This window comes from Lissotriton vulgaris, chromosome 5 (genome assembly GCF_964263255.1).
Source record: "Lissotriton vulgaris chromosome 5, aLisVul1.2, whole genome shotgun sequence".
Taxonomy (NCBI): domain Eukaryota; kingdom Metazoa; phylum Chordata; class Amphibia; order Caudata; family Salamandridae; genus Lissotriton; species Lissotriton vulgaris.
Genome location: NC_141693.1, coordinates 550,504,623 through 550,521,104, shown reverse-complemented (window position 1 = coordinate 550,521,104; position 16,482 = coordinate 550,504,623). Strand labels below are relative to the sequence as shown.

General features: G+C 43.5%; 1 protein-coding gene across 5 annotated transcripts in view; it reads right to left on the bottom strand.

The window, feature by feature from the left end:
- Window positions 1-11,264: 11,264 nt before the first annotated feature.
- The window catches only part of LOC147711220 (uncharacterized), a 197,131-nt gene continuing 191,913 nt past the window's right edge, over window positions 11,265-16,482 (bottom strand). For all 5 annotated transcript variants that reach the window (XM_086922006.1, XM_086922005.1, XM_086922004.1 and 2 more), the window contains one exon: window positions 11,265-13,618. In XM_086922006.1, coding sequence (XP_086778132.1) covers window positions 12,218-13,543 — 1,326 coding nt within the window. In that variant the 5' untranslated portion in view covers window positions 13,544-13,618 and the 3' untranslated portion in view covers window positions 11,265-12,217. The remainder of the gene's footprint in view (window positions 13,619-16,482) is intronic.

Below are 16,482 nucleotides of genomic sequence, written 5' to 3'. Positions count from 1 at the left end.
CTCCCAATTGAAATGGGTGCCAATTTCAGAACGGCCTGCCTCACACACAAAGCCTTCCACACAGGGAAACCAGCCTACCTGGCCGTCAAACTCAAGAAGGCCGGTCAGACAAGAAGCCTCAGAAGCTCCATCACTCTACTCCTCATCCCGCCGAAAATCCATAAACAAAAAACTGTGTCATGATCCTTCTCTAGAAATGCCCCCAAAATCTGGAACTCCATCCCAGTTCAAGAACTACCCCCTTCTTCTTACAATTCAAAAGACAACTCAAAGACCACTTCCTTAACCGGTCTCTCCCGAATGGATAACTGCGGCTGTAAAGCTTACACCTGCACTTTTCAGGACAGAATCACTGCCTCAACAAGACTTATACCTATTCCCCTCCTGGCATGTGCTCATTACTGTGACTCAGTGTCTTCCTTCCCTGTATTAATTATTCATCCACTCAGGACTTCCTATTACGCCTTGAATCAATGTGTGTATGACCTCCTAAAGATGTTGCTTTAACCCATGTTGTGAAGCGCTCTGATACCTTTGGGTTTGGCTAGCGCTATACAAAACTCTACAATAAATAAATAAATAGTGACGCTAAGGTATATGCTAAGAGTTTAGAGAACCCGCTAGCGGTCGTGATTAAGAAATTGGTCTCACCAATTCAACATGGGTTTGTCCCCGGCCAGAGCACTGACGATCATGCTCAACGGGTGATTGCTCTCTTTGATGCTGCAGGGATCAGCAGAGACCCGATCGTGGTAATCCTGCTAGATGCAGAGAAAGAGTTCAATAGGGTCTCCTGGCCTTTCTTGTGGGCAACGCTTGAGAGCAGAGGGCTAGGCTAAGTCTTTATCAAGGCCATCGCAATAATGTATAGCAACCCGGTGGCCAGAGTATCAATAATGGGGGAATTATCAGGCACTGTTTCAATTAGTAGGGGGGCTCTTTAGGGCTGTCCATGCTCCCCCCTATTTTTTGCCTTGTATATTGCCCCATTAGTAAGGAAGATTATAGACAAAAATCAGATTTTAGCAATACATAGTAATGGGGGGAGCACTAAGATACTGGCGTATGCCGACGATCTAGCAATTGTGACTCCTAACCCACTGGTCGCACTAGAAGACATTGAAAAAGAAACTGAATTTTTTCACACATATCAGGCTATCAACTTAATTCCAACAAAATCCCAGTTGTTGTTAGTAAGGGACTTCATAAAAATTACCCACGGGTAGTACGGAAGGCAACATACTTCGGGGATCTACACAGTGGCTTCAGCAACAGCGAAAACACCTGCTCCGTCTGAAGCCCAAGAAAGCTCAGGTGAAGGATTACAATTTAACTCTGGAGCCAGTACTACTTCACCACCTGCAATGCACTGTTGACTTAAGTCACCACTCTATTACATCACCAGCTCACAGCCTCTGACGTATTGCTTCATCCAGAGCCTCTTGTGCCTGCTTCTCCCTTCTGCAGCATTTGCCTGCTTTTTCCTCCTGTACTAAATAAACACTTGCTCCCAGCTTATCCCCACAGCCTCAGACTGATCCTAAGTCACTCATCATCCCTCAAAGCCTCAGTCAGGATCTCGCCCTTTCGCTATCACTCTCCCCTCTTGCACCGGCCACGTGGTTATAGATGGGACTGACTAGGTATCTAGGGCTTCATTTGCAAGGTCATGCAAGGTCTTTGCAATCCAGTGCGTCATTTCTTTGTGATGCACCGGCACCGCAATGCGCCTGCTCCTATCTGCAAGGCCACGCAAAGTCATCCTGCGTGATCTTTCAAGACCTTTCACACATTACTCAGCGTGAAAGGGGTGTTCTGTGGGTGTTGCTGTGGGTGTTCTAAGTAAAATACTAATATGTTAGCCATTGAATAAGCCAATGATGGTGAAAATTATTTTGGCATTATGTGATACTCCACTTTTAGCATTGATGCAATTTCAACAACTCAGTTGTACATTTGGTGGAGTTTGTTTTGGACTCAATGTGCCAATCTATTACATAGCAATTTCCAGAATCTTTACTTTCCTCAAAAATGTGTATGTTCTCAGTATAGCTTAGGGGAGCAGCACCAGTCATAGCTATAGGTTTCACAAAAGTAGGATGGAACTCAATTATGAGGCCTTACCGGCACTTTTGCACCACCAGAACGTCACTTTTTTGATGTTCCGGTGGTACAATGTGCCAGGGCATATAATTATAGAGCCACGTAAAGCCACTTTACGTTGCTTTTCAGGGCCTTATAGATATGTTCCCCTTTCATGCAGAAAACTGCATGAAAGGGGCGTTCCATGGGTGTTGCTGCAGGTATTCCCACGCATCATCCATGGAACCTGACACATTGACAAATTTATAAGAAATCATGAACTTGGGATTACGTCACAACCTAACGGCAACCCAGGGGTGGCGTTAGGGAGGCGCAACGAGGAGAAATGTTTCATTGCTTACCTGTAATCTTCATTACCCCAGTTAAGGTCCTCCTTGTCCCGGTCCTTACAGATGTGAGGCAATCCTGCCTCCCGATAGGCTAGTCTCAACGCTAGAATTTCTTTTATGTTTATTATATAAACCTCTCCCACCCACCGCTATGACTGTTATCAACAAGAACAGACAAAACCACAGAAGGAGGGAGGGAAGGAACAGGACTGGGATAAGGAGGACCTTACTCAGGGTAATGAAAATTACTGGTAAGTAACAAAACATTACCCCCTCATATGTCCTCTTCATCCCAGTCCTTACAAAAGTGAGGACCTCAGAAGCAAAAAACACCAAGAAAACGCATGACACCAGATATCCAAAGTTTGATCAAAAACAAGATTAAGACACAGCAGCATTCATAACGGCAACAGTAAAATTGTCCACAGAGGCTTGCAAGACATGAAGGCAATAATGGCAGAAAAAAACATAGGATGGGACTGCCAGATAGCCACCCTAGAAACTGCCTGGATAGAAACACCAGCCGCCTCAGCCCAGGAAGTGGACACCGATCACGTACAATGCCTCTGAACCTGAGCCGGAGGAGGCAGAGCCACAGATTATAGGACTGGCAAGCTGCCAACGCACCCACCGACTGATGGTGGAAGTAGAGACCTTGCGCCCCTTAGCCACACCACCACAGGATACAAACAGGGCAGGAGAAAGCCGAAAACCCGGGATACACTGGAGGTCAACTTGAAGGGGTCGGCGAACATACAAGGTAGAACAAAAAAGAGCATATACATCCCCAGGAAAATCAGGAAGAACCACCTCCTGCTGTAAATGTCATTTGGAGGAAACTTCAGGGAGAAAAGTCGGATCAAACTGCAACACCACCCTGCACTGCAAGAACTGCAAATAAGGAAAGTAAACAAGCAAGGCTCCCTGTTCACTCAACCGTCAAGCAGAGGTGATGGCCAACAGAAAGGCCAAATTAGCAGACAACCACAGCAAATCCGTCTCCAACAAAGGTTCAAAAGGGGCAACTGGAGACCCAGCAGAAAAGTCAGCAAATCCCAAGAGGGCACAATCACAGGAGTTACCGGACGACAAAGCAGAAAACTCCGCAGGAGCCGACCCACCAAAGGTGCAATACCCTCCAAGGAGGCCCCCAAACCCCAACACACCAGGACAGCAGCCCACTGAGCAGACAAAGTGGAAGGGGAAAGATCTTTAAAAAAACCATCCTTAAGAAACTCAAGAATAGAGGCCGGATCACCAACCACATGATCCACGCCATGAGAGGCACACCAAGTGACAAAATAACCCCAATGTTTACTATAACTCTTAAGAGTAGAAGGCCTACGGGAAGCTGGATATCACAGGCCACCAAGGAAGAACAACTCAAAGACTCCAAGGTCAAACGTTTAAGCGCAGGCCATCAGTTTTAATTTACGGAAACGAGGCAAGGACAGAAGTGGAAATTGATGCGGAGACGGGATCAAGGGAAACCGGAAAAAACCCGCCCTCGGACAGCCGCATCAACAGTGGGAACCAAAGGCGGCGAGACCACAAAGAGACAAGGAGGCGGAGAAGGGGGGGGAAGGCATACAGAAGGCCTGAGGACAACCCCTTGGCGGTTCAAATAACAGCGAGCCACCTGATTGTCAGTACGAACCAACAGATTGGACGCCTGGAGGGGAATCTGAAAGAACAGTATCTCCTGCCAAATGTCTGCCAACTACCGCCAATTCAAGGAACGGGGACTGTCCGATCGAGACCACAGCCCCTTGGCCTCCAAAGACCCTTATGAGGCCCTCCAACCCCAAAGACTGGCATTGGTCATCAGCAACAGGGGAGGAGGAAGCTGAAAACAGACCATCCTTTTTAGTTTGGGAGTGCAAAGGCACTAGTCCAAGTCCTGAACCAAAAAAAGGGTGAGAGGAACCAGAGAGTTGTATCCGGCATGGGAGAGGTCTTGCAGAGACAACAGATGATTCACCAAAGGCTTGGGGTGTAGGTGAGTCCAGGGACCCACATCCGTGGTCGCAGCCATCAACCCCTGGACCCGTAATCAAGTCTGAACGGGAGCAGACTGGCAACTCAGCAGTTCCAGCAAGATGCTGCAGGGAAGAGATGCAAGCAGGAGGGAGAAACACCGCCCCCAGCAAGGTGTTGAAAAGTCCCCCAATAAACGTGGAGAGAAACTGGCTATGGGGAGAAACCATGTCTGACTACACTAGTAACATTATAGCGTGAGGCAGATACATTGATGATATTCTGCTTGTGTGGCAAGGATCCAAAAGCCTCCTGAAACAATTCATTGGCTCACTCACCCCCAACAGATGGGGAATAGAAATAATACACACCATCTCTACAACTGAAATTGAATTTCTAGATCTTACCATCTATATTGAAAACAACTGCAAAAAAAAATACACAGAAAACCGACGAGTGCGAATTCGATACTCCATGCCTCAAGTAGTCACCCCAAACATACCATTAATATCAGAGAGCACTACTGAACTGCAGTTCTACCAAAGACTACATGGTCAACTCAAATAAAATAACTAACCGCCTGAAAACTCGTGGCTACAATACACAAGCCCTTAAGACAACTCAAAAGAGATATGCAGACATTAAAAGACAACAACTACTGCATAACAGTTGCTCTGAAGAAAGAAAACCAGTGGTTCGGTTCTGCACAGAATACAACAATGGTCAACAGTATATCCGTAAAACATTAAATAAAAATTGGCATCTGCTCAAAAAAAAATCAACTATATCAAGGGTACTTAATGACAAAGCTCAACTTAGTTTCTCAAGAAGTAGAAACCTAAGAGATATCCTTTGTCCATCCTTCTTGGATAGCAAAACTGAATCAAACACGTTTTTGACACAACCACAGGGCTTCTACACCTGTTCAAATTGCTCTGTATGTAAATTGGAGCGATCAAAGACAAAGGAAATGGATATAAACAATCACAAGCTCAAAATAAAGGAATTTATAAACTGTGAGAGCACAAATACTATCTATCTCGTCTCCTGCCCATGCAATCTGCATTACATTGGGAGTACTATAAGACCTTTAAAAATTTGCATCCAAGAACAATACCGTAATATCCACAAATCTGACATCCAACAACCAATAGTGGAACATTTTCTACGGTATCAAGAGCACCAACGTAACTTCACCTTAGTAGGTCTGAAGAAACTAAAACAACATAAACGAGGTGGGATGTATGACGTTACAACGCATGCTTTTTACCACGCATGCTGTTACAAAGCAAGTATTACAACGAAAACCTTTACAACGCATTACACTTGGGGGTGCTGGATAATGAATAGTTTAATTTACTATTCCAACTCCAGTCCCTGTGGACACTAGGGAAGGTGATGGATAGTAAATTAAAACTATTCCTTATCCTAGAGCGCCCCCCAGTGTAATGCGTTGTAATGGTTTTCGTTGTAATACATGCGTTTTAACAGCACTGCGTGGTAAAAGTTGCGTTGTAAAGGTTGCATACCACGAGGTGGGAATTTGGAATCGCGCCTCCGACAAGAAGAGAGTGCACTAATTATAACCTATGAAACTTTGGAAAAAGAACTCAATATTGAGCATGAGTGGCACCACTGGCTTTGAGACATTGCCTCAACTCTATCTCTCTGTACTTTTGTTTGCCGGAAATATGATACAAACGTCTCTGGAATGTATATGAATGATCGACTCTATCTAAAGCAATAGGTTATTTTTGTTAGGAAATCTACCTGCTTACGGAAGAAAAGAAAAAAATATTGTGTGTACTCGTCAAAATAAGGGGGTCCTCATATCATGCAGGACACTAGTCTCTGTCCTCTAAAACTAAAATAGAGCATATAGTTTGGAATACCGTCAAAAATCGCTAAATATCCTAGGATGATCGCATTAACGACAACCTCTCAGGAGTTCCCCTTTTATAAATACATCCTATTGAACAAGTATGTTAGAAACTTTATATATTTTTGTTTATCCTTTAATATCTTTCTGGCTAACAATTAAGAGCCATACTTAATTCTTTCAAAATTAAAATCTTACTCAAACGCTTATAACAGTGTATAGCCAATTAGAGACTCAGTAACCCAGTGATAACACCACAAATGAACTCCACAAACATTTCATAAAAACAATTAGATTTTTAATAAAAAAAGATACACGATGAGACCACACGATAAAAATCCAACATATGCTTATTTGTAATATTTCAACTTGCCGGTTATTAGGCCAGCAAGCCCTTGTAGGTTCTTGCAGTATTAATGAGCCATTCTCGATGATCCAATGCAGTCCTAATGCAATGCTATGCAGTTCATAATGCAAGAATCAGGCACTTCGTAATATAAAAATAAGGCAATTCGTAATGCAACAATCAGGCAGTTCGTAATGCAAAAATAATGCAATTCGTAATGCAACAATCAGGCAGATCGTAATGCAAAAATAATGCAATTCGTAATGCAACATTCAGGCAGTTCGTAATGCCAAAATAATGCACTTTAAAATGCAACAATCAGGCAGTTCGTAATGCAAAAATAATGCAACAAGCAGGCAGTTCGTCATGCACAAATAATGCAATTCGTAATGCAACAATCAGGCAGTTCGTAATGCCAAAATAATGTATTCCGGTACCGAGAGCGGTCCTTGGGACGGTCTCTATGTCACTCTTACTGACTAGCGGTCAGCTTCTGCAAAAATATGCCCCAACACGGGTATGGTGGAAAACATAGTGCAGCTCCACACTCCGGTCCTGGTACTGCCACTCCTCGGCAAGTACGGGCCACTATATGGGATTGAGCAGAGGCTCGCGCTGCAAAGATGGGAAAGGCCGAGAGCGGTTCTCTCGTATCCCGCGCCCCACCCCAGGTGGCGACCCACGCACGTTCGCTGAGCGTTACCGAGGGGTACGATGCCACTCTACTCTCCTCATGGCTTGGGCCTCTAAAGCGACTTTGTTGATCTTGGGCAGTGATACTCGGACCCCCGAAGGTGATGGTTCGAGATCTCACAGCTCTTCTGGAGAGGCCGGTCCGGGCCGATGGCAATGACGATCACAGCACTTCTGATCACGCTATCGATGGAAGCAGAGAACAAGACTGCTCAGAGACACACAGCCAAGGGGCAATTTCTCACAAAGGCCACAGAGTGCAACAGGGCACACACACAGAGTAGCTGAGACTCACTTGGGCTCCGGGTGCACACGATTACAGGGCAATCCTCACGAAGGTCTCAGGCTGCACGAAGCACACGCACATAGCGCCGTTGAGACTCACTTGGACTCCGGGTGCACGCGATCACAGGACAAGCCTCACGAAGGTCTCAGGTTGCACGAAGCACACAGCGTCACTGACACTCATTTGGACTCCGGGTGTACTTGATCACAGGACAATCCTCACAAAGGTCTCAGGCTGCACGAAACACACGCACACAGGTTCGCTGAGACACACTTGGAAACTCTTATGTTCCTGAGTTTCCACAACAGGGAGCCAGCTCTCCTCGGGCCCTTGGGGACAAGTTACTCCAGGACACAGCACACAGCAAAGTCCTTTCAAGCAGGGGGGCACAGCACACAGCAAAGTCCCTTAGCCTCTTCTTTGTTAAATCAGCACACTGCAGCCAGCCCCAGAACACACAGCAAGGGTCAGTCATTTCCTTCAGTCTCTTCAGCTGTTTCTTCCTTGGCAGAGGTTCCTCTTGACCACAAAGTAGGTTCAACCCTTTTTCAGTCTTGATTAGTCAGTCCAACGTTCAGAGGTTTCAGCTCTCATAGTTATACCCCTAAATGTCTTTGCAGTCTTTGTGTTCAGGGGGCACTGACCCCTGTCCAAACCAGTTCTGGGTGTCTCCCTGCCAGTGACACCTTCTTCCTTTGATAGTGGGGGTCTGGTTCCTCAATCACTCAGCAGGAGGTGGAGCCATTCTTTTATGGCAGCAGCCCAGGTCTCTTCACATCCAGGAGGTTATTCCTCTCCCCTACACTCCAGATGCAGGTCAGCCAGTGGCTGTCTCACCTACTCCTCCCCTGGGTCAAGACATTTCCCAGATCCTATCACATTAAAATCCAGACAGTCAATACATAATCAGGCAGAGACACACAGAATTGTTAGAACAAAAAAAAACAGCCACTTCTAAAAGTGCGGTTTCTAAACACACAATGGAAACCACCCTAAATTGTGAGTTCAGGTACACTAAACGTCACCTCTCCATCTTAAGCCTACGGGAAGATAGACTGGAAACATATTAGATAGCCTTCCCCATTCTGTCCTATGGGCAGGATGGCCTTGCAACAGTGAAAAAAGAAATGGAGAGTATTTCACTATCAGGACATGGTACACACCTCATTACATGTCCTACCTTTCACATACACTGTACCCTGCCCATGGGGGTACCCTGGACCTATCATAGGGGTGTCTGATGTGCATAAAAAGGGATGGGTAAGGCCTGGCAAGTGGATGTACTTGTCAGGACAACAAGGCAGTTTAACAAACTGTGTGCAGGCACTGCAGTGGCAGGCCTGAGTTCTCTTTTTAGGGCTACTTGTGTGGGTGGCACAATTAGTGCTGCAGGCCCATGAGTATCATTTGCATTACCAGCTCTGGCACACATAGTGCACTTTACTAGGGTCTTTACTAGTAGAGCAAACATACCAATTATTGACAACCAATTACCATAACACTTTACACAGGGAGCACTTGCACTTTGACACTGATTAACAGTGGCAAAGTGCCCAAAGCATCTATGTTGGCAACACCATGTCAGAACAAAAGGTCTTCAGGGAAGGCAAAACGTTTAGGAAACTTTAGCCAAAAAGGGCCAAGTCCAACAGTCCAGTAGCCACAGGTCAGCTGGGTACTTCATGTAGCTTGAACAGGTGGCCATCCTTATCACCCTTGGAGCCCACTTCTTTGTCCTTGATACAAGAGGGTGCAGTCCTAGTTCTTCAAGGCTCCTCTTAGGTTACAGGCAGAAGGTGTAGTCCTCTTCTGATCTTCTGCAGGTTTAGAAAGTCTTTGAAGTGGGCACCAAGGGGTACCTCATTTGTGCCAGTACTGGACTAGGTGGAATAACTACTTGGCATGACCTAAACAGTGGGGTAAATGTTCCTGAGTTCAACCTTACCCACTATGAACATTTTCAAGATGGTGAAAGTCTTGGACCACACTAATCCTAGGCTCTGAGTGTGCATATGTCGTGGTGTACTATGTTTAATCCTGGTGTCTTCTCGCATCTAAAAATAAAATCCAGTTTGAGGAAGCCACAGTACAAACAGTAAACTCAGAGGCAGACATCTAGTAGGACAAAGCTGCGTCCTTCAGCAACCAGACAGTGGATCCACAAGAATTGTCTTGGCATCCTGTTCTCTACCCCTTTCAAGTATACCCAAAAAGTTATATGTAAACCCAGCAGAGCTGTCAAGCAGGATTTGACACTCAAACAACATTTGACACTGTAGTGTCAAAAAAGATACCCACAGCCCCATGATATTGTGTTGAGTTCAGACAAGTCATCTCTGCCCATTCAGATTAGCCTATTGTTTGCTTGTGGGAGGCATTTAACACCTATCCAAGGCTAATTAATGGCTGGAGAGCCACATGCAAACTAGCCTCCAGGAACTTCAGGCAGGGAAAAGGTAACCTTCGGAACTTGAGTTTCCCACAAAAAGTATTAAAAGTCAGACTACACCACTGAATTGGATTTGTAATAACTATTAAAAATAGGTGTTTAGTTATTGTTCCTGATGGTCCCCTTTATGAGATACAGTATTAGTATTTTAATCTGTACTCCGGTTTTCTACATAGGACTGCTAGGTCTGCCACTGTGAAAGGAGCTTTTGGGTGCTAGCCATTGTAAGGACATCTTAACATTATATTTCTACATATCCTATTTTTTTAAATGTTATGCACCCAGTCTTGTGGGCTACAAAGCCTATATCGGGGTGACTTATTAAAATATATTTAGAGGGGGGATTTTAACCTTTAAAAAGGGTTTATTTTGACAGGTTGAATTGCAGTTTTAACAATTCTGCAAATAGGTGGCAATGGTAGGCCTGAAGCTTCTATTGGACTGCCACAGTAGTGGATGGCACAGTAGGTGTTGCAGTTCACTAGTGCCACTTAACTTTCAGGTCATGTGTACACTTTGTACCATATACTAGGGACTTATAGATAAGTTAACTATAACAATAAGGAGAATGGCACTTTACTACTGATTAGCAGAAGTAAAGTGCACAGATTTCAAAGCCAACAAAAACTATAGGGTCCCGCAAAGGTAAACATCGTTTACAACGATGTTTTCACAACGCGGTACCTTTACACCGCGGCTGTGACAACGCAAGTCGTTACCACGACTTGCGCTGGAGGGCGCTCAAGGTCTAAAAATAGTTAATTTACTATCCTAACACCTTCCCTAGGGTCCACGGGGACTGGTGTTAGAATAGTAAATTAAACTATTCGAAATCCGCGCCCCCCCAACGCAAGTCGTGGTAACGACTTGCGTTGTCACAGCCGCGTTGTGAAGGTATGCGTTGTGACGGTACGCGTTGTACCGTCATATATCCTCCAGCAAAAGGTAAGAAATCAGGGTAACAAAACAGAAAATGCCATTTTCCTACAATCTCTATTCTAACAAACATGATTGAGGGAATGCACATGCAATAAAAAGCAAAATGACTGACCTCTTCTGAGTTCCACAGATAGGTTGCTTGTTGCCAGGAGAAAGCAAAGGTTTAGGCTATCTTTCAAAGTCTCACTGGAAGGCTGCAGGTCAGAAATATCTTCTGACACAAATATCTTGTACTAAATAAGAATTCCAAAAACACTATTGCATTGAGTATACATTTCTTTTATTTACTACAATAGGGCAATATTTCTGTACATGATATTTAGGATGGCATAGTTATGATAGAAAACATTCTGACAACAACATACTGGCTCCACCTCCTTGAGCAGTTGATAACTCTCTTCTCAAATGCAGTAGTTGAGGACTATAGTCAAAACAACCCTTCTTTCTAAATAGCCAATTAGGTTTTTCATTAAAGTGGAATTCTATTTCATGTGCTTAGAAACCATGTGCATTTTTACAGTGTGTCTTTCATAACAAAACTGTAAACTGTGGAGTAGTTTGTTTTGAATCATTCTCACATATGTAAATACATTCCTTGCCAGCACTCTACTTCCCTTCCCACTGCATCATGTCATGTGCCTATGACCTGCATTCAGAACTTCTCAATGTTGAAGGTGAATGCCGAGAGTAACGTAGAGGACAAATACAAAAATAGTTAAAAAGATACTCATACAATTGGCATTGGGCACATTTCTAAGCTCATACAAATTTGAGAGGTAAGGGAAGAGAGTTATACAGGATTATAACTTATCGTTGATGATCACATAATGCTATCAAGTGAATTAAATAAAATGATTAGATTGTAGTTACTCATATCTTGCATGTGGCTAAAATGCGTGAACTGTCTTCAGTCAAAATGGCTATCACAATCAATAACCTTGAGAGAACACAGGTTCCAGTCATTTGCTCCTTAGGTCTGCCTTCATCCATCAAGTGGCTCAATTCACTGCTTGAAATATCTAATAAAGAATAACCATAACACTGGCCTGATTCAAATCATTCGGCTCCAGAAGTTAGGACTCCACTTATGTGTCCACTATTGAACAAATGTGCCTTGCCATGGTCCAGAACCCCTTAATTCTTTGACCTCACAGAATAGCTTGTGAAAGGGCATAGGGTGCTTCACACATTTCCCACTGTTCCTCCTACCTGGCACCTAATGCCAGAACCCCTGCTTTAGTCTCAGTGACACATATTGACAGAAGCAGATGCCACAGTCTAGGTGCCCCGGTATTGGCACCTCCTCATAAAATGGAAAATGTTTTTGGGCCACACAGACGGCATAATTTGAGGAGAAGTATACAATGGCTCGTCTGAACATCTCCTCAGCTGATGTAAGTCCATTTCTGAAGGTATCCCTAAAGGTCTGTTTGCATTCATCAAGGGAGATGTAGACAAAATGAAGCTTCACCCGCGATTCACAACCTATCAAAACCAAGGTGCCAATGAGGAGATTATTGGCATGCCCAGTTCTTTGAGCCATCTCATGATGCCTGCGCTTCTCAGTCCTTTTTTCCCAACAACAGATAGTCACAAATGTAACAGGCAAAAGGCAACAACCAATTAGCAAGAAAAACAGCATTGAGATAAATGGGCGCCCAGCAGAAAAGGATTGGTCCGTAAAAACATTTAAACCAAATACTATATATATAGCAATAAAAGAGGGAGCTACATTCATCAATATTAAACAGAGAAATATCCTGCAAAATATGTTTTTAATGCACGACCTTATGACTGGAGTGGTATTGATTGCCTGAATTGCTGCCTGGTAAATAATAGGGTCTTCTATGAGCATTCTCAAAGGATCAGGGATAGGTGCAGTGCTGAAAGTTCCTGTGTCCCACTTTGGGATATCTTCTTTTATAGCACTTAAAGTCAGCAGCGTCTTTCCATTATACAGTGCACTGGGTAGGTAAGGAACCATGGTGGAGTGCCTCAGCTGTTGATTCGATGTGCACAGTACCTGTAGCAGTTTCCTGAAAAATTGGGAGTCGTTGGCCTCAATATAGGTCAGGTGGTTCAGGTGAAGAGGAACATGGCAGGGTTTCAGCATGACAGGTACAATGGGCTTTCGTTCCATGCAGTCCTTGAGGAGAGAGAGATTGGCTTCAAATAGGCACCAGCCACTCCGTACGAAGTCAGGGCTCAAGACCATCAGTGTTTTTTGGCTTTTCTCAATAGACTCCACCATATTCTCAGTGATTAATTTCCCTGGGACAAAGTCCCGTCCGTGGTAACACACTTTTAGACCGGTGGCCTCCAGTTTACCAACCAGTTCAAGGACCCAAGAAGTATCCAGGCTACTAAAGCTGATGAAAACATGGTATTTCTCCTTCTCACTTAATGTTGGGATGGTTGCCAAAGCCATTTCTTTCTGGACATCCATCAGATCAACTCTACATGCATCCTCAGCTGTAGACGTACTTTCCACAGGGATTATCTCATCAGAACCATCCTTCACCTCATGATTATTTTCTGCCATTTCTTGCAATTTATTTGTATTAATTAATCTGGTCTCTCAATGTACTTGATTTTACAATTTCAAATGGTCACACATCTGTAAGAAAATAAAATTAAATTTATTGAATATTATAAGGATACAATTAATACTGGTAGTTAATAAAACATGCTAAGATAATGTAAAAAACACAAAATAAGCCTATAAAATGTAATCCCTGAGTCACACAGGTAACTGATAAAAGTTGCCGCAACCTCAATCAGGTCACATGAAACTATGAAAAATAAATACTCATCCTTCACACTTTCCAGATGAAATTGCAGAATATATCTATCCATTCATATACCTCCTACAGGATATAAGGGCTGATTTTACATAACTTACAATTCTCAGAAATTGCTTATTTGCAACTGCGGAAAAGCCTAAGTTTAAAGAAAACTTTAGTAGAAATATGAAAAGAGCCCACACAGAAGGCTCTTGGAAATTCTTTGAACCATCCTTTGATCTCTAGAATTTAGAGTTCAGCTAATCCTAATTTTAAATACAACATTGAGAGACCTACAAAGTGTATATGGTCCAAGTAATTTTCAGAGTCCATCTGAGATTTGTCCATCATAAACTTGTAGATCATAATACACTCATTTTTGCTCAGGAGATCAACTAAGTCTAAAGGGCATCCTGCTGCAAATTTGACAAATTGGTGGGAGAGCAATCTTTTCTTGTCACTTCAGAATTGCCATTGGCAAATATACAGTTTCTGCACGTAATATAATTAGACTGGTTTTCAATAACGGATCTGCTAAGATATATGCATATATTTTGCAAACTGGACCTGGTAAGGAAACATTGTTATGTTTAGCCAGCATTTCTTTATCTGTGTCTCATTTAAAAAAGTAATGAATGTTGCTTCAATTATAATCCTTTGTAGGTATCCTTCATCTTCTGAAAAGCTACAATAGTTTTGGGTCAATCAGTCAGCAAATTCTTTAGACAAACATGCATTAAAACCACCAGTTACACCAGTATAGTAGCCATGTTTAAGAGCATTGATTGCTTCTTTGATCCTTTGTAGAGGAAAAACCTCATCTGAGGTGCTGCTCGTATTGGATTTAAGAACCCTTACACTCTACATATATGGACTTGTTAGACTTGCTCTTAACCGTTGCAGTTAAAGTCATACTTACAGAAAGGAAGTCCTTTCAAAAGCTATAGTACCACACCTGGTAGGCTTGGGTTTCATATCTCCGTGGGGCTCATATGTCACTCTTAGGGAAACATTTTGTGCCCCTAATCTCTAGTAGTGTTTGGTTGTCCCTTGATAATTGCATCAAAATAGGCTCTCAGGGCCCACTGACCCTTTCCACTACAGGCTCTCAGGGATCATGCTAGAGACAGGTGACAGCAGTGGTTGAAGATGGCGGGATCGGAAGGGCACGGCGTGCCCCTACTTTTTAAATTTAACTAAATCCGTTCCCCTACTTCTTCATTTCAAAAATGCGTCCCAGGACAGCAGGAATGCTCCGAACATAAAATATATTATAGGACCCTACAGCCCTGTGTGGTGCACATCGAGGAAGACCTCTGCAGCTGCCAGGACTTCCTCCCCCTTCCCCTCTGTATTTGTGGGCAGGGACCTGCCCAGCAACACTGTAGAAGCAGTGTTGCACTGGAGGAGCAATCAATCAGCACAAAAAAACAGCTACGATGGCCCGACTGCTGCAGTGATTTACGCCTCATTTAGTGAGGAGGCCACATACCTGTCCCTACTGTGACCAATAGAATGTCACATCAGCACACATTGGCAGCCCCGCCCTTGACCCCATCTGCCCATTATTTTGGGGCTTACCCAGATCTCTGGTGGTTGATGTTCCTGTTGGAGAGAGATTGGAGTATTGTCTATTGACAGTTTTGACTCATCCATTGTAGCGGGTTAAGATGCCTGCTGCAAAGAACCTGTACCATACAGACCACAGAACTATATTTAATGGGCATAGCTCAGTGGGTTACTACTTTTCATGTAGAGATCTTTTAGTTACTTGCAGTGCATAACTTACAATTGTAATAAATCAAGCACCTTGAGGTATGACCTCCATCCAAGACCTGCATGCAAACTGCATGGTGTAGGTTTGTAAGCTATGTTTTTTCTCCAGTCATTCATTATCCTAATACTGCTAAAATTGGTTTGTTTGGGTTGAAATGCATTCTTATTAGAAAATCCAACCACTGTGTTACCTTTTGAATCCTCGGGTTGTGCTTCTCCAGATCCTAAAAAATGCCAAACAGAATTGATGGCATGTGAATCCTAACACCTTGTAGCCCCTTTTGTCTTGTAAACATTTTCTAAACATTGATTTACACATGTATGAGTCATTGTCTCTGTATGTGTGCATGATATAAAGTGCTCCAAGTTAATACATATGAGAGAGGGGCTATGGAGAGATGAGGGGCAGTGTTGGAGGGTGATAGTTAAGGAATCCTTGAAGGGCTCCAAGAAGATTGTTGTATCCTGGTGCACCGTAAGGTCATCATTTAATGTGCTCTAAAAGCTAATACAATGGAATATATGATACAATGTGTTGTAGAATGCACCATTTATATAATGTTTCCAACATTTTCTTGGGAAGAGAACACCCTCTCCCCGTATCCCCTTTGTAGTCGTCAGGCTTGCTTGTTGCGTTTGCTCGCATCAAACCGTGCAGGGGATGGCCACAAATTTGTCAGGGCTGCTTTGGGTTCCCATTTCGGCCCTGTCTGGCACCAAATTAAAAGTGCCCCATTTAGCAAATTAGATATCTAAGCAAGCATTGACAAAGCCAATAGGTCTTGCCTTTGAGACCTGTTAGGTTTGTGATTTATTTTAGTGACACTTTACAGCATAACTAATGTACTATTGTGGCACCACAAAAATTAAGTTGGATGTATCCTTCACTTCCCAAATGAATTTTGCCTATTACTCTCAAGAA